The 26,831-nt window shown below is 39.1% G+C and overlaps 1 protein-coding gene and 1 long non-coding RNA gene across 3 annotated transcripts; both read right to left on the minus strand.

Moving 5' to 3' along the window:
• Nucleotides 1-1,696: 1,696 nt before the first annotated feature.
• Nucleotides 1,697-5,402, minus strand: LOC131983974 (uncharacterized). Of its 2 annotated transcripts, XR_009395516.1 has the most exons (3): nucleotides 5,357-5,402; nucleotides 2,713-2,792; nucleotides 1,697-2,600 (listed from the first exon to the last, which is right to left on the minus strand). It is a non-coding gene; the product is annotated as an uncharacterized LOC131983974 (long non-coding RNA). The 2 variants fall into 2 exon arrangements; XR_009395517.1 differs by lacking the exon at nucleotides 2,713-2,792 and having other exon boundaries at nucleotides 5,357-5,397.
• A 570-nt stretch (nucleotides 5,403-5,972) lies between these two features.
• Nucleotides 5,973-26,831, minus strand: si:ch211-198m17.1 (mucin-2). The gene is made up of 13 exons (XM_059348089.1): nucleotides 26,653-26,831; nucleotides 15,417-15,680; nucleotides 12,617-13,864; nucleotides 11,220-11,318; nucleotides 11,011-11,120; nucleotides 10,873-10,931; nucleotides 10,575-10,708; nucleotides 10,335-10,475; nucleotides 9,108-9,150; nucleotides 8,879-8,916; nucleotides 8,695-8,782; nucleotides 7,714-7,894; nucleotides 5,973-6,848 (listed from the first exon to the last, which is right to left on the minus strand). The coding sequence occupies exons 1-13, from the start codon at nucleotides 26,702-26,704 to the stop codon at nucleotides 6,720-6,722; spliced, it is 2,586 nt and encodes an 861-aa protein (XP_059204072.1). The 5' UTR covers nucleotides 26,705-26,831; the 3' UTR covers nucleotides 5,973-6,719.

Genomic DNA, 26,831 nt, shown 5'->3' on the forward strand with positions numbered 1-26,831 from the left:
GGCTTCATATGCTACCGTCTGTCACAGAGCTAAACCTGCCCGAGACTGGATTTATATTATTAATTCGGAAATAAACTTAGATCACCAAATTAAATAGAATTAAAATGTTATGACGATTCTTATTATGAATTCTCTTTTTTCAGAGTCATTTTGTGAAAACCACATACCTACAAAATGTAATTTTATTAACTTAGAAAAACTGCACTCTTTTGAAAATGCAGCTTAAGAATCTTATCACTTTTGTCAGATTCTTATGAAATGTAATAATAATAAGATAATAATTCACTTCAATCTGTAGGTTTAAAGCTGAATTAATTGTTTTACCATTTCATTGATTTTTATTGTTATTTAAATTGACATATAGTGCTAATGTTTATCTAGCTTTTTATTTTATTTTTTTATGAAAGCAGCCTTCTCTGTAAGTTTGCAGTCATATTGGTCCATAATCCATAAAGTAAATGTCTATTTTCATTAATTTAGGAAAAAAAACTTGAATGCAGGTAGAAGGAGGAAAACAGTACAAATCATTTTATATCAGTGTTATGCAAGTCTGCAGATAATAATTCACTTTAAAGCTGAATTATTAGATTTTTTTCACTATTACGCTGCAGCAGATCCGGCTGTTTATGCAGTGTGTGAGAGCAAACAATGTTCTATTTATACCTCCAGCAGCGGCAGAGCAACATTCATTTCAACCAACTCCTGAGAAAAATATCTTTGTTTGCTGTTGGTGCGCAGCATCGAGGGTGCACTGAGTTTATCAGAACTTATTGCCTGCTGCTGCTGTAGAAACTGAACAAACATCAAGGTGTCTGAAAAACCCAAACTATGAGTTTAAATATGTTAAAAAGCTCCATAAAGCTGAGAGGAACGGCACAGGAGACAATTCTCTGTTTGTTTGTCTCTTTACGTTATACAACCAAGATTCTATAAAGTAAGACACAGTTTGGACACCGTGTTAAATGTAAATAACTTCATACTTAACATAAAATATACTGTCTTTGAACCTTTTTTTTTACTAAATATATATATATATATATATATATATATATATATATATATATATATATATATATGTATAAATAATTACCAAATTATTGCAATCTGTTTTATTTACATTCTCAGTCCAACTCCTTTGGAATTGGGTTTGTACTTCAACATTTGTTAGGATAAAAAATATAGATTAGGGCAGCTGAAAGGAGCACAAAAGCTGCAGAAAACTGGTTTTCACTGGACTGCAATAATAATAAAATATTGTTGTAGCACAAAAAAACGTTACCATCCCCATTGTTCCCAAGTGTCTCATTTCTTTAATGAAAGGTAAGGCCAATTTTAAAAAAAAGATGAGGTTCACCAAAAAGGTAATCTCTCACTGCAATCTCTGTTACAGTGGTGGAAGAAGTATTCAGATCCTTTACTTCTGTAAAAGTACTAATACCACAGTGTTTAATTACTCCACTACAAGTAATAGTTCCCACCACTAGTTCTGTATAATAACTGTAAGAACGTTTTTTTTAAAGTTTTGAGTTTCTTTTTGCCAGGAAACCTAATTTCTGAGTCATATTTTTCGATGTATATGGTTATTTAAAAAGTGTTAAAAGGCCTTATTCTTGCATATATATTTTTATATGTTGTGTAATATGCTTTTGCATAGTATCCTGCCATGCTGCCAAAAGTAATTAGAGTAACAAGAGTATTATTTTCACAATTCACACAGTATACTTTATTGCAGAAGAAGGAAAGAAGAAATATTTTCATTATCAATAAATCAGCTTATTAGTTTCTTGATTATATAAATTATTATTTTGTCTATAAATTATTAAAGAAAATCTTCTCACAACATGTTCACATCGCAAGTTTTGTCCAACCAGTGGACCAAATCCTAAAGATTGTGAGTTTACAGCGAAATAAAACAAAGAAAAAGCAGTACATATATTTATGATGATGGCACAAGCAAGGGTTTGAGATTTTTTTTTGCTTCAAAATATTGTCAAACTATGATGATGATGAGCTCTGGTTTACTTGCAAATAGATTGAATAAATGAACATCTCAATGTGAGTGTTATCAGGTCCTTTTAGGGCAAAAATTGCAAAAATGTGTGTTTATTACGAGTCTTTTATTTAAAAATTCTGCACAAAGTTTAGATTACGATATACAGAATGAAGTACGTCCCTGTCTTTCCCTGCACTTGCTATGGAGAATTGGCTTGTGGAACTAATCCAGATGTCTTTAGTTGCTTTATTGAGGAGGAGGTGAAATCAATATCTCATCTTCATCTCACCATAAATGTGTGACGATAGCTGAAACGGGCAGAATCTGCAGATCCGGAGCACAGAGGAGGGAAGTTCCTCAAGTTGGCGGTCAGGCTCGCTTGTCTCACCGGCTCGATGCTTATTGGATTGCGTGCCTATTCCCACAGCTCCTGCAGGTCAAATGACTGGGATGTGTAGCTCACGGCCGCTAAGTGGTCTATCGATCAGTCAGCTGAGCCTGTGGGCTGATGGGACGCTGCACCAGACGGAGCCGGGAGTTGGCAGGCTGGTAATGGGAACAAAATACGATGCATTCCTCCACCGCTGAGAGCTCAGCGCTGCGTCGGCTGACAGACAGAGAAGTCCATTACACACCAAGCAGGACGTTATAATTCAAGTTAATGGGGAATTCTGTTCTTCACACACTTTATACATTTTAATTTGGAGATTTGTTTTTACCTCGACCAACTGTTTTATGTTTTATGGGCTTTTTGAGAGTTTGAAGGTTACAACTTTTGCCTGTAGCACACTGGGGTCCTCTAAAAGAGACAAAGGAGACAATTTATTAAAAGATAAAAGCTTTTTGAAATATATATTTTCTTGCTCTTTAAGCTTTTTTGCACCAAAGCCAGATATGAACACTAACTTCCACCCTGTAAGAGTCAGTGGTGGAAGAAGTATTCAGATCCCTTACTTCAGCAAAAGTACTAATACCATACTGTGAAATTACTTCTTGTAAACTTTTACTCCAAGTAAAAGTCATGCATTCAAAACTTACTGAAGTGAAAGTACATAAGTAAAAAAGTACTTGTTATGCAGAATGAACCCACGTAGATTGTTTTATATATTCTAAATATATTATTAGATTATTTGTATTGAGGCATTTATGTAAGAAGCATTTTAATTTTGTAAAGTTAGGAGTCATTTTATCTACTTATTACTACTATACTTAATATACTGTTATGTGGTTTAATTAAAAAAAAAAAAAAAGGCAAATCACTTTGTTTTTATGTTAAATCTCGGCCTGAAAAATAACTAAAGCTGTCAGTTAAATGTAGTGGAGTAAAAAGTACAATATTTGTCTAAACATAAAATGGAAATACTCAAGTAAAGTACAAGTACCTCAAAATTGTACCTAAGTACAGTACTTGAGTAAATGTACTTAGTTACTTTTCACCACTGAGTGTTAGGCATAAGGCTCAAGAAGTTAACATTTTAAGCTTTATTATTATTATTATTATTATTATTATCATCAGCCTACCACAGACTTATCAGTATTAGTGTATTATGCACCAATATTAAAAACCTTTTTTTACGAAACACAAAATAAAGAAAATGTGCAAGTGGTGAATTAGAAATGGTGTCATACAGCTTCGTATTTCTTATTTGACTCATACTGTTACAGTGCTCATACAGTACTAGTTATCTGTTTATTCTATAATAATGTATTAGATGGTCAGCAATTGCCTGAAACTGAAAATACATTCCTGATGTTATTTTAGCAATTTATTTAATATTCATTTAGTTTCTTAGTGTTATACTTTGTATGTATAATGTATCATAATATATTCATACATATCATGTTATTTAATCGGTGCTCAATCCACAAAGAATCTGTCTATTTTCATACCATCCCAAAAATTCACTATATTGGCAAATCGACAATCAATGCATTTTTTTCTCTCTAAAATAAATTTAATAATTTTTACTATTATTTGCAAGTGTGTTTTAATTTTCATTTTATTTAACATGGATTATGGCATTCTGTCCCTGTTTTAAAGTTAATTCTTCATCTGTTTTCTCTTATGGTTGTATAAAAGATGCTGTGTCTTATACTTATTTATTCAGGAAGGTCAAACAGCAGCTTGAGCCAAATGTTGTCAATGCACAAAGTCAAATAACACCTTCTTTCTTGTGAAGATCTGCTTAATGTGGGTTATTTATTTATACACACAACAGTAAAATCCAGCCCTGCAGCTGGCATTAATATTAAGCTCCAGACCATGATGTTACATGCACACACACACACACACACACACACACACACACACACACACATGTTCTCTCAATGCATGCAAACACAAATCAACAGAGCCCATGTGCAGCTGGTTGGACCCCCTGTGTGCCAGTCAGTGTTCCTGTGACCCAAGATTAAGGCCTGGCAAAGCCAGATTTAGCCTCCCAGCAAACCAAATCCCAGCTTTTCAGAGTCTGTGAGGAGCAGACTCTTGGACTGTAACACCAGCACACTGCCAGCCAAGTCTCACACAAACAGCAACATAAAACTTGTGAGGCTTTCAAATACCTCGTCACTCAGTGTGAAAGAGTGCTGCAGAGCCGCAGGGACGGAGGATTTCTGGGTAAAATGCACCGTCAACATCAACCCCACCTCCAAGAATAATCTCATTAACATGGGGACTAATGCAGTCATTCATTTAGGTCCCCCTGCTGCTGCTGCCATATGTATAATGAAGTCTGCTAATTTACAACTATATATACATATATCAACTAAAGGTCCTGCATTCAAAATGTCCCTTGAGTAAAATAAATATTATCAGCAAGTATTACTTTAAATAGGCTATCAGAACTAAAAGTCTTTATTTATGCAGAAAGCGTCTTTTAAATATTCTGTTTATAGCATATAAAGCATATTAATGTTGTAGTTCTTCAATATGAAACCAATGTTAGATACTTTGTATACTACTGAGTATACGTATACGTACGTATAGTTAGTGATATATAGTATCATACCATATAAGCTTATCAGGTTATTAAGATTAAAGTAACTGTAAGTGTAAAAAATAACAAGGAAATTGCAATATTTGCTTCCAAACTGTAGAATGAAGTATGAAGTTGCATTAAATGGAAATACAGAAGTAAAATTTTTAGCTAGTTGTACTTTACTTAAGTACTTAAGTAAACTGTTGCATGTTACTTTGTGACATGTTTAACAGCCACTGTTAAACGTTACGTTTCGATAGATATATATTTAAAAAAAATAATTAGTCGTCCATAAAGAGACACAAACAATCACAAACTGACATGTCAACTGACAATAAAACACACCTCAATTATTGACAAGTTTATATTCGGTTTTACTCACCAAACAACTGTGTGTTTCCTTAAGTTCAAACAAACCTGTTGGAAAACTGATTTTATAAGTGGCTGCATCTAATTAACCCTCTTCTATTCTTCTTCTTGCCCATCTTTTCTTGTAAATGTTGGTGTATTAGTGCCACCTGTTGATCAGTGGAGGAGTGTGACAAAAACATCATGAAGCTGCAGAAACTTTCATCCTGCAATGCTGCATCTTTGGACATTTTCGAAAAAATAACCCTCTTAACCCTGTTATCAGTGCTCACTTTCACTTTTTTCTCTATTTATTTTTTTGTCACTCCTTTCTATTTATGTTGTCACTTGTGTCTCATGCCAAGTGGCCCTGGGTTTCCAGAAAGGTAAAATTAATATTATTGTTTGTTTTTTAATTTAATAAAATAATAATTATAATAATAAGAATGATAAAATAAATAATAATTTAAAAAATAATAATTATATTAATAATAAATAAGTTTGAATTATGTGGTGATAAAAGCTGTTTAATTACTTACAGATTCAGCAATGATTAGAAGCAAGGCAGTTGACAGTGTTTAAATTAATTTATTTCCATTGCACACACACATTCAGTGCCAAAATATCTTCAATTATTTACAAAACCTTTACACATTTATAAAATAGTGCACCGTCTCAGTCACACATTGATAAATATATATATATAAGAGTTTTCAACAACAACAAAAAAGTATACAAGTGATAATTGGCACATCCAGGAGACAGGCTTTATCACCAACTTCACATGTTTCCTGTTTGTCAAACAGAGGATTAAAACAGGCACATTTTGCAAGTGCAGCTTCAACAAACACAGATTTCGCGTTCTCAGCTGCAGAAAGCTATGATATAAATCCCTTTAAAAACACCCCGAACCAGGGATCCAGCCCCTTTAGTCGTACAAGATTTGTTTCTCTAAAAAAATAATCATACCGATGAGAAAAATAGCTATTAGCCCCTGACAGCCCACATTCAATTGCCCTTTGATTTCAGAGGGAAACTGGTGGTAAACTTAGAGCACACATTAGTGCAATTAGCAAAATAAGAAGCATCATTTAAAAAGATGATTTCTAAAAAGCATAAAAAAGTCAAACATATATTGTAAAGCAGATAATTACACTGAGAAACAGCGACATCTACTGGTTATGATCTGCAGCATGATGCACCCAACCTCACTTTTAAAAAAAATAGTTCAAATGTTCTTGCTCGTATGAGTGAATCTCTTTGGTGGCTGTTGTCCGTTGCAAGTTCAAACATGAATAAATTAGCTGGTCCTGCTCAGGAGATGTGCCTGCAGACCCAGAGTTTTAAATCAGTGGCTTCTTTTGATCCCAGAGTTCCTCATTTCTGCAAGGATTTCATTATTTCTTGCCGTCGTCTCCTGGTAAGAAGTAGGGGTTCTCATGGCCTTGAACCAGATAGGAGTAACGGGACGGATTTTTACCTTTGAAGGTGTTCATTCCAGCTGGGGCGAGATCGTATGATCCCGTCTGAAATGTCAGTGGAAACAGTGAGCGTGTTAGTATCTTTCAGATGTGCAGACTTCAAATATTGATGCACAAACACCCACAAAAGCCAAACACTCATGCATGAGTCACCGATGTGCAGTGAAAGTGACTACTCCCCCAAACTAGCATCAGCTTATTTGGACTGTCAGTTCATTTACATGCAGATGAAAGCACGCTGCATTCGACATCAATCAGGGATTCTCCCCCATCACCAGGAAAACCTGCCACCGTCATTTTCACACTGGACTGTCTAAATCATCAGCAGGGTGCCTCAAAATCAGAGAGCAAAGCAGTACCTTACCTTTTTCCATCCACTGTGCTTCATCTGTAACCCCTAAAGCAACATACTGGGTGTCAGGGCAAAGCAGGGAGCATGGATGGGAGCTATGTTATGCCACTATATATACTAACTCTGAATAAATAGGTTAAAACATGTGAAATCATCTTTGGTGTGATACAAGGTGATCGCAGTGAGCATAGATTTGTTGATTAGCAGCTCCAATAAGAGACAGGTGTTAAGTTAAAACCTAGCTACATTTGCAGCATTCAAAAGCATTTAAAAGGATTCTGAAGTGTAGTCTTCAAATTATGTTGAAATAAAGATGTCCGAACTTTAACTTTTTTTAACATAATGCAGACAGACTTTAACTTTCACTTAGATGTATTGTTCACCTGCACATCAAATCTATGCTCACCGGCTGTTAGTAAGTTAATAAGCATTGGTTGGGCAACATTGAAGTAATCAAAGGCAGATTTAGTGGATGATTGACGCAAGACAGTGAGTCTGAGGATTAGTAGGTGAGTAACTGAGACGATAGAGGCGACAGAGAAACGTGGGATGACTCACAAATCCGTTGGTTTGATGCTTTTTGTTGCCCTCTTCTGCCAGCTCTATCGGAGGAGTGTCCACAAAGTTAGTGGTGGCCCGGGGGATGGGGGTGATGCCGGTGGGCCAGGGCTGGTTTGTCTGCTCACCTGAGGAGTAGGGACTGCTGCTGTAGTCTGACTTGCTCTTTGAGCATTTCCTCCTGATGGGCAGACAACAAGGAATGCATAATGTGCATGCATATTTAGTTTTTCAAATCCAACAATTTATTGATCTGTTTAAAAAGTATTACTTGTGTATAAAGCCCCATTGTTGCAGTCAATCCACCATCCTGTTGGCATAAATATAGACTAGCAGACCATATGTGTGTTACTCCACAGCTAAAAATAGTCCCAAACGTATGCCTTGTTTACCCCTGTTTGAGTATTTTAAAAATGACTGTGACCAGCTGTTACAGGATTACTTTTAAATATGAAACTAAGAAATCTTCAAAAAAAAGGGTCACAAATATATAATGTTTGCAGTAGGAACTGATGTGCTTTTGGGCCACAGACAGGGTAGAGAAGCACTGAAAAATCACCTAACATATTGTTGAACTTTTCTTCTCGGAAAAAGAAAAAAAAACATAAATCTCCAGCCTTATCCTTTAAACTCCTTATGCATTAATTTGGGGATTTGCAGGAGGAAATAAACTAGATTAACACTGGGTTGGAAAGTGAGGTGTTAAGACATCTCAGTTATATATAACTGCTGCTTGAACAGAAGTTCATTGATTATATTTAAGTGTCAAACAAGTCTGAACTACATATTAAAATATAGACTGTAAAATAATGCAGAAACACATCCAAATCTTTTTCTAAATAAACTAATATTACCTTTTTGGCCTATAAATAACCAAGGCCATATATTTGCTAAATATTTACTTAAATTATTTGAATTTATTATTATTATTATTTGAATTTATTCATATGTTATCAATGTGCATTTTTTTAATATCCTCACCAGCAGAAGTATGCAAGCAGAGCCAGCAGGATGATGAGCAAAACCCCTCCCAGCACACAGGAGATGACCACCACTGCCAGCAGAGCCGCTATAAACACACACATAAAGACACATTCAGACTTTTATGGAGTCGGCACATAACTGCTGCATTATTTTCGCCTTTGGAAATAACATTGTTGCTCACAGTCATTGCAGTTGAAGCCGGCGTATCCAAATGCACATCTGAAAGACAAAATAGAGCGACTTAACACACAATGATAGGTTTATTTTAGATCTTTCCTGCCCTATGTTAATTGAGTTTAACATTGAATCCACATGGGGGAGCCACCTACACAACAACATGTACATGTACACACACTCCACACTTGCACAAACTCACCCTGCAAACAACATTTATAAACGTGTGTACTCACGGTTGGCACGTGTCTCCCACTGCTCTCTGCCCACTTGGACACGCTGTAAAAAAAACACAGTAATTCAAACAAACAAAATGCAAAAAGAGATGGAAAACAAGAACATAATAAGCTACAGTTTCTGACTCAGTCACGGTAGACGGGGATGTAATGTACGCCCCGGTGAACACGCAATGAAAACATGAGGACAAAGAGAAACTTTGCATGCATGATGACCATTATAAACAAGCACATAATGGTACATTATGTATTTCCTGGGAAAGGAACTGCATGCAGCATTTTGTCTTTATTTGCTCTTCCTATAGCAGACGTCCTCGGTCACAACTCTGCACAGAGAGAGGGAGAGAACGATGTGATTCTTCCACGTGTTTCCAGGGAAACAACCCCCGTTAAAAAGAAATAAATTAGAGAGATAAATGAAGTAAGAGTCAAGGGTTGGCATGGCAAAAAAGGCTACAGCTCTTGACCTTGTCTCTGAGTCTCGCTCCCTGTTGTTTCTCCCCCTCATTCTCACACACAAGCATTTCACTGAGGATAAAAAGGTTCTGTTACAGTTCTCTGAACTGTGGATCAGCTGGGAAAACTTTACTCGAGCTGGTCTCAGACGATGTGGGTCGTCAGGCTCTAATAATCTATAGTGCATTTACTCAAGTACTGTACTTAAGTACAGTTTTGAGGTACTTTACTTGAGTATCTCCACATATGTAACTTTATACTTCTACTTCACTACATTTTAGAGGCAAGTATTGTACATTTTTCCCCACTGTATTTAGCTGACAGCTTTAGTTACTTTTTAGATTAAAATTTAACATGAAAAAAGGTAAGTACAATCAATTAAAAATGCATGTTTATGAATTAAACCACATGAAAATATATTAAGTATTTATAATTATCCCTAACTGGACAGCAGTAACATGCTGCTTACATAAGTGCATCAAATATAATAATCTAAATATTTAGAATATATAAAACAATCTGAGTGGGTCCATTCTGCATAACGAGTACTTTTGATACTTTAAGCACATTTTATTGCTGATACTTTTGTAATTTTACTGAAGTAAGTTGTGAATGCAGGACTTTTACTTGTAGTGGAGTAATTTCACAGTGTGGTAACAGTACTTTTACTTAAGTAAAGAATCTGAATACTTCCTCCAACAGTGGTGCCAGGCCAGCAGAACATTGTAAAAATAACACATTTCGGAACATATATTAAACAGTTGCTTTTACCTCGGCAGCTGGAGTTTGAGTACAGGTTGGAGATCGGGACAAAGCCATCTTTACACACACAAGCAGGCTGGCCATTTTTAGGTGTGCATTCTGTAGTCAACATATCACAGGGTAATGGAGCCAGTGTGCAAAGGTTTGTTCCTGAGACAGAAAAGCACATGAGAACAAAATATTAAAATAATATTGCATATAACATGTTTGTTTCCTTCCAAAATGAATGAGTGTACTAGGAGTGCTTACTTGTGAATGAAGCATTAGTGAACAATGGATTTGATTGGGCTTCTATCGCTGCATTAATGGCCTGATCAACTGTTTCTTGAGTAACGTTGGTGTTTTCGTAGATGTTATTTACAGTTGCTAGAATACTTCCTTGCCTAGAGAATTATAGAGAAGAAAACACGGAAGAAAAACAATTGTAACATGCATATTACAACCATGTCTCCAAAAATGTTTGATGTGATAATAATAACCCCAGGTAATTTGTGTTTTGAAATTGGGGCTGTATCTTTCTAAAGTAAGAAAAAGACAAAATACTCACTGAAGCTGCAAAACATCAGACCGTAAATACCCTGGCTGATCTTTGAGGACATCTCTGAGCTGTGAAACAGAATACATGTGTGATTTAATGACCCTACTGACTTATTGTAGGAATTCAAAATGCTTTGTGATAACCTACCGCTGCTGAGATCTCAGCCGCCTGCTTCTGAAATATTGCTGAGGACCTGTTGCTCATTTCAGGTTGAAAAGTCAAGTCATTGAGATGAAGCTGGCCTGGGAACACTTGGGCTGAATGAAGAGGAGAGGTTAAAATAAGGAGAAGTTTCACTGCTGCTACCTAGTTATGATTTTTTTCATTTGACCAGACATAAACTGTTACATTCTTACCGGGTCTACAAACGCCATCCACCAGGAAGCTACCAGAGAGACACTGACAAGTGCCATTCAGACAGGTACTTTCAAGTGGACATGGGATGGAAGGACACACTGATGAGAAATAAAAATGATGAATTAAACAGCTAGAACTGAATTAGTTGAGTTTGTAAAAACTGGTTAGGATACGGTGAACTTGGTAGCAGCTGCTTATATATCCAGCAGCTATCGAGCAAATTATCATTAATTTGAAGTCACATTTCTGTCCGCCTGATGAATGCAAGTGCAATATTCACTCTCCTTTTAGCTCTGTTTTTGGTCTTTACCAAATCCTGAGTGAAATATCAGGCTGTTTAGCTGCTGAAAACTCCACTATATTCACAGCTAGTCACTATCTGTGGCACCAATACAGTGCCTAAAACCTGCATTCTTTCTAATGACCAGCAGGGGGCGACTTGACTGGTTGCAAAAAGAAGTCTGTTTGTATGTAAGTAAATAGGAAAATTACCCAACTTCTCAATTGATTTATTACCTCAGTAAACATTCTCCTAATGAGTTTATGGTCTTAATTGTTAGTTTCAGGTCTTCGTCAATACAACATTTGGTTTATTTGATAAATGATGGTCCCATTAAGAGTCAAATAGACGATAAGGCGGGAATGCTTAAAGGTGAGGCTACCTTATGATTGAGAGGTTACTACCATAGATCACAGTGTGTTTTCATCTTACAACTTTTACTCTTTCACAGTGTCTTTTCAGTTTATCAAAGTTATTTTTAACATTTTGGTCGCTTGAAATGTTTTTGTTTGGTTGGACTAAAAGGCACTGTAAGGAGCCGCTGTTCATTTTCAGTAACGATTTTTCTTTCTAACTATGGAAGCTAACTAGCCATTATGTTTATTATTTTAATAGAGTTTATGAGGGTACAGTGGACGTATCAGAGACGTTTCTTTTGGTAAGAGTGAAGTGAAGTGAAACAGCAAAGTTACGGAGCGGACAACCAAAAAATAAGCTTAAATGCTAAAATGCTTGTCGAAAGGAGCTGCAGATGTTGGTGATAATTATCTGTACATTCATCACTGTAAGCAATCCCTTTCATAGTGTCACACTGTTGACATTATAATTTGACTTTGTTATTGTAAAATATATATATATATATATATATATATATATATATATATATATGTTATACCTGTAATTACAAGACAAATTGTCTTTCTTTCTCCTTATAGACCATATTAGCAAATAAAACCATGAAAGCAAATACATATATTAATGTGGGTCCTTGTGTATGCAGAATTTAATTCCAACCAAGAAATTCAGCTACTTTCTTTAAAATAGTTGCATTTTTTATGATTGAGTTGATTGATGAAAACATGCACCTCGACCATGAAAACTGTGGAAGCTACGAACCTATGACAGGAGGGATGGGCGGGACTGCTGTTGTGGAGTTGTTGGTGGTGGTTTCTGTTGGTCGCATGGTAGTGACAGTGATGGTGGTACCAGTACTGGTCGTGGATGTGGAGGAGGTTGGAGTGGTGGTGGAGTTGTTGGTGGTGGGAGGTGTTGGTGGCAGGGTGGTGCTAGTGATGGTGGTACTAGTACTCATGGTGGTGGAGTTGTTGGTGGTAGTAGGTGCGTGTGGCATGGTGGTGCTTGTGATGGTGGTACCAGTACTGGGGGTGGTGGTGGAGTTGTTGGTGGTAGTGGATGTTGGTGGCAGGGTGGTAATAGGAATTGTGGTACCAGTACTGGGTGTGGTGGTGGAGTTGTTGGTTGTGGTCGGTGTTGATGGCAGGGTGGTGCTAGTGATGGTGCTGCCAGTACTGGGGGTGGTGGTGGAGTTGTTGGTGGTAGTGGGTGTTGGTGGCAGGGTGGTGCTAGTGATGGTGGTACCAGTACTGGGGGTGGTGGAGGAGTTGTTGGTGGTAGTGGGTGTTGGTGGCTGGGTGGTGCTAGTGATGGTTGTACCAGTACTGGGGGTGGTGGTGGAGTTGTTGGTTGTGATCGGTGTTGGTGGCATGGTGGTGCCAGTACTGGGGGTGGTGGTGGAGCTGTTGGTGGTAGTGAGTGTTGATGGCAGGGTGGTGCTAGTGATGGTGGTACCAGTACTGGGGGTGGTGGTGGAGTTGTTGGTGGTAGTGGGTGTTGGTGGCATGGTGGTGCTAGTGATGGTGGCACCAGTACTGGAGGTGGTGGTGGAGTTGTTGGTGGTAGTGGGTGTTGGTGGCATGGTGGTGCTAGTGATGGTGGTACCATTGATGGTGGTACCAGTACTGGGGGTGGTGGTGGAGTTGTTGGTGGTAGGGGGTGTTGGTGGCATGGTGGTGCTAGTGATGGCGGTGCCAGTACTGGGGGTGGTGGTGGAGTTGTTGGTGGTAGTGGGTGTTGATGGCAGGGTGGTGCTAGTGATGGTGGTACCAGTACTGGGGGTGGTGGTGGAGTTGTTGGTTGTGGTGGATGTTGGTGGCATGGTGGTGCCAGTGGTGTTTGTGGATGTGGAGGAGGATGGGGTGGTGGTGAAGTTGTTAGTGGTGGTGGGTGTTGGTGGCATGGTGGTGCCAGTGATGGTGGTACCAGTACTGTTGGTGGTGGTGGATAAGGTTGTTGTATTGCCACTAGCAGGTTCAGTTGAATGAGTCAACGTGGTTAAGGTGGTCACTGTAACAAAGAAAAACAAAGCCAACAAAAAGCAGTTAGCAAATGTTAGCACAATTAACTAAGTACACTAAGTAGTCCTTAAGTCTGATTTAGGACATATAACAATGTTTAAATAAAGGTAGAAAGTCCAGTAGGCCTGAATTCCTACTCACCTGCATGTTATCATATATTAATTTGTAAGAACACACATCAACACTCATCATGCTGTTAGTCCTACCTCCTGGGGTTGTTGGTGAGGGACTAAGGGTGGTGGTATTTCCAGTGGGGGGTACGGTGCTACTGCCTGGGGAGGTGTTTGTAGGGAGGGAGCTGGAGGTGAAGTTGGAAGGAGGTGGAGAGGGTGTAGGTCCAGTTGTGAGGGTTGCATTTGTGGTGACAGTGGAGGATGAGGGGGTGGAGGTGATGGTAGTGGACACAGGAGTCTCAGGAGAGGTATTAGTAGAGTTTGTTAGTGTAGTTGTCATTAGTACAGATGTGGAGGTTTCTGGAGTTACTGTAGTCACTGGAGTTGTTGTGATGTTGCTTGGCTGTGTCGTGACTGTCATAGAGGTTGTGTTGTTGCTCTGTGTGGTTGTAGTTATGTCTTCAGTTGTGTGTGTGGTAGCTTCAGTTGTTGTATTGTTGTCTGGTTTTGTCGTGGTTGTAAAAGTTGTGTTGTTGGTGTTTGTAGTTGTAGTTGTGTCTTCAGTTGTGTGTGTGTTAGCTTCAGTTGTTGTATTGTTGTCTGGTTTTGTCGTGGTTGTAAAAGTTGTGTTGTTGGTGTTTGTAGTTGTAGTTGTGTCTTCAGTGCTGTGTGTGGTCGCTTCAGTTGTTGTATTGTCTGGTTTTGTCGTGGTTGTAAAAGTTGTGTTGTTGGTGTTTGTAGCTGTAGTTGTGTCTTCAGTGCTGTGTGTGGTCGCTTCAGTTGTTGTATTGTTGTCTGGTTTTGTCGTGGTTGTAAAAGTTGTGTTGTTGGTGTTTGTAGCTGTAGTTGTGTCTTCAGTGCTGTGTGTGGTCGCTTCAGTTGTTGTATTGTTGTCTGGTTTTGTCGTGGTTGGAAAAGTTGTGTTGTTGGTGTTTGTAGTTGTAGTTGGGTCTTCAGTTGTGTGTGTGGTTGCTTCAGTTGATGTATTGTTGTCTGGTTTTGTCGTGGTTGTAAAAGTTGTGTTGTTGATGTTTGTAGTTGTAGTTGGGTCTTCAGTTGTGTGTGTGGTCGCTTCAGTTGATGTATTGTTGTCTGGTTTTGTCGTGGTTGTAAAAGTTGTGTTGTTGGTGTTTGTAGTTGTAGTTGGGTCTTCAGTTGTGTGTGTGGTCGCTTCAGTTGTTGTATTGTTGTCTTGCTGTGTCGTCGTTGTCATAGAAGTTGTGCTGTTGGTGTTTATGGTTGTAGTTATGTCTTCGGTTGTGTGTGTGGTAACTGGGGTTGTGTTAGAGTGTGTGTGCATGGTTGTTGTAATCGTTGTTGTGTTGGTGGTTGGTTGTGCTGTCGATGTACTTGTTGGATGTGCTGTCGATGTACTTGTAGTCAGTGTGGGCTCTGAGCCAGGACTTGTGTTTGTATTTGCAGTCTCACTAGTTCTGGTGGCTTGGGTTGTCTCTGGGCTTGTAGTGGACAGCTTTGTCGTGCTGGCTGGAACTGATGGAGAATGAGTTGGGCTGCTAGAGGTGGAGCCACTGCGCTCAGTGACGGTGCTGGACTGGGAGAACGTCGTCTCTGCGGAGGAGGTGGATGGTTTCATAGTTGTTGTGGCACTTTCTGTAGTTGTAGGAACCACTGAGGTTGTGGTGGATGGTTGTGAAGTTGAAAAACTGCTGGTTGTCTGGCTGACTGTTCCTACTGTCAAAACAGAGGGACAAAATAACCAATGTGTGGTACAGAAATACAAGTATTATTTTGTAGTTGTGTCTTACAGATAAAAAAAAAGGTCAGTATTCAGACAGACAGGTTACGTACAGGTGGTTTATTTTTGCTTTTCCGCTGCCTGCTGCTGTTTGAAACAACACTGATAGTGGTTAGAGTGAGCCAAAACTGTAAAACTAAGGACCATAACACCAAAAGAATCAGCTAAAAACTGCAACATGATAATTCACTGTGCCTCCATGATTTCAAGCAACACCTTTCACATACAAGTAGACATTTGATCCATTGTTAATATACAAATATTCATTAGAGCAGCTTAAAGCTGTTTAATGTCCACATTGCAGCTTAATAAGCTTAATTATGCAAATTACTTGGGGGAATATTGCATAAATTAGCAAACATCTCCATGTTAATGCACGTGTATTCACACAGCTCTGAATATTAACTCAGTGTTCAAAATGTAATTAGATATTCTAATTTCTACAGAAAGCTTGTTGTGTAAGTATAATGTAATACAATATATTTTACCAAGATGTGTCTAAAACACAAGGTCCTGCACACTGTCCTCCACAATGACAGGACAGTTTAAGAGCTGTAATCACAGAGGTTGTGTCTTGAATAAACATTTAACATTGGGTGCGTAAGGAGTTGACAAAAGCTGTGACTCAGCTGATAAGAAGTACCGTAAGTGACGGCTGTTTACAACGCTGAGATGTGTCATTCACAAGTGTTGCCAACTTCTTTTGGTGATCTTAAAGGTAAGCGATGTCTCCTATTTGCTCGGTGTGCTGTCGTGACGCCTGTTCCCGTTTAGCCTGCTCCCACTCTTGGCTTTGTGTTTATGGGGGAAGAGAGGAAGCCAGAGGGCAGCTTGAGGAGCGCTACAAACAGTAGGAGGTCTTTGATAATGGCTTAGCCTGTGTACCTCAGGTCCTCATCTGTATGCATTGAATCATTACATTCAAGGCCCCTTTTCCAGAAAAGGAAACATATTCCTGATGGGTGCACACCTTGCACAAACAGTTTTATCCAGTAAGTCTTCTCAAAAGCATAAGGAAACAGTGAGAAAATCAAGATTAATATCAGATCCTGGGCGTGATTTGATTATTTTCTGTGTACAAGGCTCTGTGTTGCCTAACGTCTTTATCGCTTGGTAACCAAGACTCATTTGCAGATGAAAAACCACAGGCTCCACACACCCTGTGACGGGCAGATTTTATGGATGCGATGAGTTTGATGTATGCACACATACCCACCTTCAGAAATTATGTATTTGGGGAGTGGAATAAGATGTTAAGCAACCTACGATGATAGATGAGGAAGTGACGAAAGGTGCGAAAGACACATAAAGTCTCAGGTGACGGCTTTACGGTCATAAAGTCGGGAGTGGCAGAGTTAGGAAGGGCTTGATCTATATGTGAAGTTGCATAGTGTGAGATCATTGCTGTAAAACACACATGTATCAATTTGTGACCAGCTCGTCAAGATTAAGACTTAAAGGCAATGGGCTAATCTTAGTGGAGGACCAGAGAGCAAGATTAATGAAAAACCTCTTAAATCAGCTGCAGTTGGCCCTGTCTTGATCAGCCTTGTGTGACATTTTAGTATCAATTACAGGGACTTCATGTTTTCATGCATGACTGAGTTGAAGGTTAAGCATTTCATCTAATTTCTGCATACTTTACATTCTGTGAAATCTCAAAGGCCAACATTTTATCTGCTTTGATAAAAAAAACACACATTTTAGCTGTTTTTCAGATTCCTATTGCTTTATAGAAACCAAGCGGCCAGTTTCAGTTTACACTCCATCCTGCAGATTAGTCAGGTGTGCATGTTTTGCTCCACTACTAGAGTATCTGGGCGCCAAGTCAGTGTTACAGCCAGCAGGTAGACCTGTGAGCTGAAGAAAAGCCAGTGGAAATCCTTAACGTTTTAGAAATACAGTTAACAAAGAGTCAATCCTGCTCAGAAGTTAAAGAGCAACATTAACTCAGATGGTGCGGACTCATAAACTCTGTCAAAGAGCCTTATCAGCTGTGTGTGTGTGCGTGTGTGTGTGTGTGGTGACCTCTTTCTTATCAACATCTCCACATTATTGTCAGAATGGAAAGTTTACAGTTTTTACGACGTGTCTTTCACTGTGTCCTGACCAATAATGCACTAAAACTAATCATGATAGAAGCATCCATTCATCTAACCCTTAAGGAGTCATAATTATTAGATAGCCTAATGATAATGAGTTTTAACGAGGGTGTCAGAGAGAAACACACTGTACCTAGTTAATGCTTTATAAATATATATATATATATATAACTTTGTAAATCTTTCCATAGGGTTAGCCTCAGCTGCACTTTGTGTTTAGTTAGCAATTAGCAAATGTTAACACACTCAGATAAGGTGTTAGGATTGAATACCACCCTCAGGATGAAGTAAAATCAGTTTGGTGATCCACTGACCATCACGGTGTCAACATTTTAATTGATCAAAAACTGCAAAACTAATGACGCTCCCTTAACCTTAGCTGCACTTTATGTTAGTGATTAGTATGCACTAACATGCAAAGATGGTGAACATGTTTAACATGATAACTGCTAAATATTAACATGTGAGCATTGTCAGTAGGTGCATGTAAGCATGCTGATGTTAGCGTTTAGCTCAAGCACAACTGTACTGCAGCCAAACTTCACAAAGCTGCTAACATGGCTGTACCTAATTGGTCTTGTTCTATCTTACTAGCAAGCTATCTAACAGATGTAGTATGGAACTAGATATTGCATAGCTGCCCAGCCTTACAGCCAATTAATCCCAGTGGCAACTCTCATCATGTTTTAATGCAAAATCCACCCTGCAACCCTAAAAGCATTTTCTCCATTGACCACCACTCAAAGAGCAAAACTGTCGACAAGAGACTTTGAACTGCAAACAAGGCTAATTATGACTCTTTCTTTAATCCATTGAGGTTTTACATTTGCAAAACTTTCCTTGAGCCAATAAAAGTGATTTAATAATCACAACATAAATCTTTTTGCAGAGCATGAACTCGCAGGCCACGGAGCCAGCTGCAGAAACACATATTCGGGGAGCAGTCATCGGGCTGACAGGAGTCATCTTTAGGACCCCTATCCAGATCTTACAGTACATCCATGGGTAAGATACTTAATCTGACACAAAGCTCTCCACTCTTATCTTTGTAATCTAATTCTAAAGAAAAGGAAATTATCTGAAACTTATCCAAGTTTACTTTTGTTAAACAACTAAAAGATGAAAGAAACCTATGTGCACAGCAGCCTCTCTTCTCTTCTTCAAGGGTCAGTTCACCCAAATTACTGCCTAAATAATTACTATATTCTTACAAATAGTGAAACAGCTCTCCCTGAAAGTTGGCAACCCTGATTTGGCAATATAAGGTTGTTTCATTGTTCCTTGAAGTAGCAAGCACTGAATAAATACCAGACTTGATAAGAACCTTGAGGAATGCAAAGATAAATATCTTGGCAGCAGTGATGAGTTGTGAAATCTAATGGTGCCATTTTTTTTAATATACCCCTTTAAAGGTCTTAATCAGTAAACTACTGTCATCCTTATCTACTACTACTACTACTACTTTAACAGCAGAGACGATTACAAGTCGAGCACAACAGAGAGGAAGGAAAGCTTTTGTTTGGAGCCTCACCTGTTATACTATGTAATACTGCCAGTGGAAAACAAATACGAAGAGAAGGATTTTTCTTTTGGGGCGTGATGACATTTGGAAAGTTCCCGTCATTCTTGGTGCATATTGTTATATGGGATTAGCACAACAGTGTCATTTAATACAGGTCCGCATTACCACATAGTTATTTTCCACGTAGCCTTCACATGCAGTGATTATGGTCTGATGGAGGGTGGCTAAGGCTGAGACCTTGACAATGATTTGATACTGAACAAAGACTTCTGACATGGTGAGATAATTCAGATATCTACCTTCAAGTCATAAATAATACAGATAAAGATACCAAGAAAATGTGATGGTCTCATCATAAACACTATTTATAGACACGGGAGAAGTGATGGACAAAAGGGAAATTATCACAAACAAGAATGAACAAACGGTGGTTCTTCTTCCACTGGTGTTGATTGCTTCCACCTTCAGTGCTGCTTCTCTATTTCTAAGCCCATGGAAATGTCATAAATAAAGTATGTAGAAACTTCCACAGACAATATATGACGCAAAAGCCAACAACTGATACAACAATAGCTGCAACAACTCCACCACAGACCACAGCATTTCTTAAAGTCTCTTAGCAGCCCAACGCCTTTGTTTTTGTGACTTTGAAAGAGCTGCTGGTCACTTTTCTTTGCCTCCCCTGTGATGCTGAAGTTACCCCTACTGGAAAGGTTTACGAAACCCAAATGAAACAATGTAAACAGACAGACAGTTGGTGTAACACACACTTGAGTAACAGTGGAGTAACTAAGAGCACTCACTCTGTGCTGCACGTCTAACAGAAAGCTTTGTCTCCAAGGACTTAACCTACAGCCGGATAATCCCCTGCAGACACAAAAGGGATGACTGGGTCAGGCCGGGTGACAAGTGGGTCTAAGGTCGGCCTGCAAGCAGATATTTAGGAGGATGTGGATAAGAAGGTCCGGCTCTACCTACTGAGTCCAACCTGCTACTTAGTTTGACAAAGTGTAACTGTACTGAAGCCTCTTAAGAGCCGCCACGCCCCTCCACCTCTATCTTTCTTGACACTGAAATCAAACATGTTCAGTGCTGAAGAGATGTCTGCTTCCAGCTGTCAAAGCTTCGCCTCACTTCAAATCACGAACACGTAACAGAAAAAGGGAGAGGCTGGCGTTGACGGTCGTGTTTCAGCGCAGCGCTGCACTTCAGGGGATTTCTATTCATGTGAGACAATAGCACTCCTGTGAAGTACCTGCTCGCAAACTGACTGTCAGATCCAGTTCCCCGAACGCACATCCTAAATTTCCTGTCTGCTCTGCCACTCCTCGAGAATAAATCTGTATTAATTACACACCAGAAGGATTCCTGAGTAAGTCCAGAGGGCCGCACACAAACATCCTCCTGGTTTCTTCAATGTCACCGTGAAAATATCTCCAGTTTAAGGTTGGGATTAGGGGAAAGTACATTCCTGAAATAGTTCTTTATCACATCCAGCAGCAACTCAATAAGGATGGCCATGATTTAAGAATGCACACAGAGCAGAAGATAAAGTGACCCAACAGTCAGGAGCCTGAGGCCAAAAGGCAGCAACTCATTAGGAGACAGAAGAGTCATGTGGAGAGCTGACCTATAGTGTGTGTGTGTGTGTGTGTGTGTGTGTGTGGGTGGGTGTGTGTATGTGTGTGTGTGTGTGTGTGTGTGTTTCAGAAATCATGCAGTATGACATCAAGCTGATCAAAGCCAAAAAAGCTGGAGGCGAACTGGACTCACTTCTAATTACTGGTCACACTTCGGGTCCCTGTGCCAGCTAATGAGAGTCAACACATCTTACATACTGCTTTATGACCTGCTGGAATTTAAAGGTACCCATCCCTGCATCATGCTTCACCAACAGATACACACAGGTCAGTTTCCTTTGGGGGGGAAACCAGGCCTGAGGGGAGCCACATCAAAGCGACACAGCCGGGTCACAAGGGGCAACCTCACAAGACTGAGAGGAAGCTTTTATTTTCATCAACCAACAGTCTGTCACCCTGCAGAGAGTCTGCTGTCAACAGGGCTGGTAAGGAGGAGGAGGCACACTGAGCCTCAGTCAGGGGAGCTGGAGGGCTGGGCAATAAGGAAACAACAACTTTTTCTGATTAACTGATAATTAGTCTGGGCTTTAGACTGTGGTGATGCCAATTATACACGATTTTGTGACATTTCAAGGATCATATGGTGTAAAATCTTGATTTGCAGCAGCAGCAGCTTTGGTTTAAGGAAGCAGTTCATAAAAATACTGAAACATAAGAACCTACGGTGAAAGGCAACAACCAATGTGGTGTTTCCCTGCCATCATACGGCTTGGGCGGGTTTACAATCAATGTGGACAGCATCAAAACTAACTGAATGACTTTTGCCAAATCTAATGGCTGAAGTTTGTGTCTAGTAAACTTCCACCCAAAAAGCTTTGTTTAAGCTTTTTGGATGTTTTTTGGGTATTACTTAGTCTCAAAGAAACCCAGGAATTTACTGATTTCTGTAGGATTCTCTAACATGTGTTATGTGCATTTTAAAGAGTATTAACAGTGTTTAATGTGGGTGTAGTTTCTTCCTAATTTTCTAGGCTGATTCTTGGGAATAACTTTGCTAATTTGGTAATCATTTATAGATAATATAGATGTAACACTTTGTCAGTTTGCAGAAGTTAGTTGTGTTGAATGTATTAGTTGTTGTTAACAGTGTTCTAGAGAAATTTCCCTGAAAGAATGGCTCCATACAAACAACATGAAGTTAATGATGATGTATTATTAGTCCAGTACTGGAAACTATATTTTTTCATATCTGCTGAATTGCTTAACTGTAGAAAAATGTCATATTTCTTGCATGTTCTGCAGACCTGCTGTGTACTGGTTGCCAATTAAACACTTTCTCTATTGGCCCTATGATTAACTAGTGTGATAGAAAATGACCAGGATATTTTAGGAAATTCTTAGTACGAATGTCTTTATTAGCTCATCACACGAGTTTTGTGCCAGCCAGAAATCAGTGAGATTATCTGATGTATAATTTCGTGGACATTAGTGTATATCATTAACAGCTGAGTAATAAAAGATTGAGTTGACTTAAAACTTCATACTCTCTAAGACTTTGCTCTCTCTTCCATCTGGACAAACTTCATGTTGGCTCGGACCGTCAGCTCTTCCTGCTGCTGTTGATGAGATAGGCCCGGTGCCTGACACACACATGTGCAGCCCAACGGACACTAAAAATCTAAACATCTGCAAGGAAATCATGGTGGTTTCACAAATACTAAATGCATTACACAGCAGAAATAAAAAGCTGAGCTGATGTCTCTCAGTCTCTATTTATTCTGTCTAGTTATATCACACACTCTAGGTCCCTTTTTTCTGTTCCTCTTTCATCAGTCTGCAGTTTAAGTGGAGTCCTCAGTAGCACGAGGCTGACGTAGCGCTCTCTGTATCCGAGCAAACAGAGCTTTTATACTGTAACTGGGAGGCAACAGATGGCTCCCTGGAGCAGGGCTCAGTCGCAGGGCCTCTGCACATATCATATCCAATTAAAGCGCAGCCAGCACATGCTTTCCAATTACAGAGTGAGATTTACTGCCCCAGAGCAGGTCTAATCCAGCAGGATGCAGCAGGGACGCAGCAAAAGAGGCAGAAGAGACAGCGAAGATACAGCAACAAGTGTGCAGGAGAAGTTGATGTAAAGACAATACATGCTAGCAGGGGAGAATGCATCAAATGAGGAAGATTGATTGTCAATATTTAACAGAAACAAAGGAGAGGAGGAACTGAGTGACATGAAAACAAAAACAGGTTGTTCTGGCAAAAGCCTGCAAGTGTGAGAATTTGCAGTTATTCATTGTCATATGGCCTCAGATTAATCCATAGTGAAAAAAATAATTTGCTGCAGCCCTGCATGAGTCTGTATCCTTTCACATTCCTACAGCCAATGGTGGTTCTAGGAGGGGCAAGTGACCCTGTAACATTAAGCCTAAATCTCCCTCAGGCCCCTCTAACTGGATCAACTTGACTGTCTTTAAGAAGCTGTAGTGAGCTCTGTTAGACACTGGTACCATATGAAACTAGACAACGTAAAGAATCTACTGGTGCCAACTGTATCACGCATGCCTGTTGGAGAGGAGATGAAACAATACTCCAAACTCTCTTGGCATGGGAAAAGCTGACATGGCCATATTTAACAGGGGTTAGTTGACCTCTGACCTCAAGATATCTGATTGAAAATGGGTTCTACGGGTGCCCACGAGTCCCCCTTTTACAGACATACCCACTTTATGCTAATTGCATGCTGTATAAATGTGTTATTTTCACTTAACATTTGTGCATTTGAATATTTCTGCATACTGGGGTGCCTAATGAGCCCAATTGCATTTATGTGTAGGGTGACTCGTACCTCTGTATTTAGCTCTGCAAAGCATTTTATCTCTTTTCCCTTGACCCACATATTGAGAAAATATTCCAATATGAAAATCAAGCCACTGCAGGAGAGACACTTTTCTAATGCCTGTGAAGAAAGCAGGGAAGGCTGTCATCACATGGGTGTTTGATTTCAATTAAACTGCACACACGTGGGCAATTGCAGGCAAAGTCACAAGCTCTGCAAATTTGGGTGGAATATTTATCACAAAGGAACGGAAATGCAGCTACAACAAAGACTGGGAAAATCCTGTCGCAGTTATTTTTCATATATTTCCCACAGTGAGGAATACAACATGAAGTGTCATCACAGACCTTTTCTTTTTAATGTGGGATGATGTGAGTCCGAATACAAGCCATTTAACTGTAAAAGGATCTTTTTTTTACACGTGGTACCCCCAAAATCATATGTGGCCAACCCATTTCAAATGGTCTAGATCAGGGGTCTTAGAGCCATTGTTTGCCAAAAAAATAGAAAAATATTGTAATGGAGCCACAAACCTTATTTTGAGCCTTACAATAAAGATGAAACAGCCTACTGAGTCTAAATTACCCTACCAACAATACTAATAGGTCATAATCAGTATTTATTTGTATGATTTTGTCAGAATGCAGCCAGGACCCAAGTGCAATTGAGAGGCTGGACACAAAAGAAATATCTCAGGAGATTTGGAATCAAAGGGAAACTCAAAACTAGACTTGATGTTGGCAAAATGTAGAGGTTAAGATGCCAAGCCATAGACTTTCTTAAGCTATGGTGCATATTTTAGTTGACTAAAATGTAAAAATAACAAAAAATGTAATGCCCTATATAAGCAACACATTTTTATAATTGAAGAATACAAATTACCTTTGGCCTACACCAACAATCAATGAAAATTAAAATAGAAAGAAATAGAAAGAAATTTCATGTGGTATAATTTGGTTGTTGCAGCCACAGGGAGCCACTGATCCGCCACTGCCTACAACTGCCTGTTATACACTGAGCAGACCTTGAATGCTGATGCTCTAATAATGACCTAATAATGACTAACCAGCCAAACATGAGACATGATGCGCTGCATGTGGTCCGAGAACAGGAAACAGAAGCGGAGAGAGAAAGAGAGAGAAAGGAATTTAACGTGCTCCTCTCCTTCTGGAATATCTCTTACAGAGGGCAAGAAAATGTGGCGCCAGACTCAGAGGAGGAGGATCACCACCCTCGGAAGTCTTTTCATCTGGACCTCTTTACTGCTACTTCACTCAGTCAGACTGCCCCACGCTGCAGCCCCCATCACTTCCCCAGTCTGTGTTTCACATGACAGTAGGGGAGCCACACAGACAGCCTGCAGGCTTGCAGCGAGGCTCCGGCACATGACACTGACTGCATACATGGCAAACACAGAGATGCACTTCACAACGGTCCAAAATAATATTTTTTTTATGAAAGGGTGACCAATGGATTTAACTGCAATGAAGCTTGGGGAGTCTGTACAGTGGAGAGCTCATCAAAATTCCTCAGGGCAGCTTCACCACGCTCTCAAGGGGGTCCGATTATGCACACACAGAGTAAACTTTGTGTTTGGAGTGTGCTGCGCTTCAGGGAGCCGGCTGTTGTTTGACCGATGCTGGCATCTGTCCACCCCCCCGAGAGCTTTGAGTCACCCTGAAGCAGCAGTGAGTCAGGGGTTTCAGACTATTTTGGGGAAAACCCCGATGATTGTGTTAGAGAAAAAGAAAAACTTGAATAAATGTGAGCTAAATGCTTCTGCTAAACAAGCTGCTAGATAGAATACACAAACAGAATGTGGGTATCTATCCTTACAGGTTTTTTATGAGTTACTTATTAATTTAAGAATATTTGCATTACATAACCACATCCTTTATTGGCAGTCTAAAACTTTTTTTTTTTTCCTATATTAAGTTGGGACGCTGGGTTAAATGTGTAAAAATCAAAAACAAATTCAAAGTTTAGGAGTTTAAACCTAAAATATATTGTCTTTGAACAGTTTTCAACATCCCAGCTTTTTTAGAATAAGGGTTGTAGATAAATAATTAATCACTCTGTTTTATTTTTATTAATATGTTGTTTAAAAAGTAAGTCAATTCATGTGTATTTGTATGTACAATAAATTGCTCCCTCACTACATCATAATAGATAATATGTGTGAGATTTTTAGCCAGTGAGGCAAATTGTCGTCAAACATTTGAGATATTAATTTCTATGCTGTAGGTAAACCCTATTATTTGCCTTACTGTATATTGGTTCCAGTAATCATGGGCCATAATTAGAGGATGTAATCTTACAAAAGTTTAAAAATAATTCTAATAATAATAATAAAAAGAGCAGAAACAAGGACAAAAGTATTTTGTACGTGCTCACATACAAGAAAACTGCCATTTTCTGACTGAAATTTACTGTATAAGTACCAAATTTCACATAAAGTACACAAGATGATCTTGTAAAACATGAATGAACATGCAATATCTCCACCATCACCGACTACATAAGAAATGTTACTTACACATTAAAAATATAAATCTACAACAATATTGTTAATTACAGGGTCACTTAGCTTCATAACTACTAAGCTAACACTTTGATTCTTTAGTATATTTTGCTGGTAATAGCAACAACAAAAAAAACTTTTGCCCAAGACAAGCAAAAAAAAATTACTATAATGGAGCATTTTAATAGTATTTCAAGTAAAGGATCACGATTAAATATGTGCTTACTACAGTTAAACGAGTGCAAAAGTAACATTAACATTTATTTCTAAGGTTCAACTCCAAATCCAATGTCTAGCATGTCAAAATAAACAGACAGTTTTCTGGTGTGGAGGTAAACTTCACTCACCTTTAACCACAGCGCTCAGGAGAAACACGACAGGCAGATATCTGAGAAACATCTTTCAGGTCTTTGGTTGTATAAAACGGTTGGTAACAGGAGGAGCAGCCGGTAAAAGAAGCCCCGTGTGCGGCTGTATAACGGTGCGTGTATAACAGTGCTGCGGACGCTGTTTCCTCCGGGGAGTA

This window comes from Centropristis striata, chromosome 13 (genome assembly GCF_030273125.1).
Source record: "Centropristis striata isolate RG_2023a ecotype Rhode Island chromosome 13, C.striata_1.0, whole genome shotgun sequence".
Lineage (NCBI taxonomy): Eukaryota > Metazoa > Chordata > Actinopteri > Perciformes > Serranidae > Centropristis > Centropristis striata.

Bases quoted from the DNA above. Each gene is read 5' to 3' on its own strand.
- si:ch211-198m17.1 (XM_059348089.1), bottom strand. From the start codon at position 26,704: ATGTTTCTCAGATATCTGCCTGTCGTGTTTCTCCTGAGCGCTGTGGTT. The intron at 15,681-26,652 runs GTGAGTGAAGTT...CTGTTTTGACAG, and splicing joins CCTGAGCGCTGTGGTTAAAG to TAGGAACAGTCAGCCAGACA. The intron at 10,709-10,872 runs GTGAGTATTTTG...ATAATTCTCTAG, and splicing joins TCTGATGTTTTGCAGCTTCA to GCAAGGAAGTATTCTAGCAA.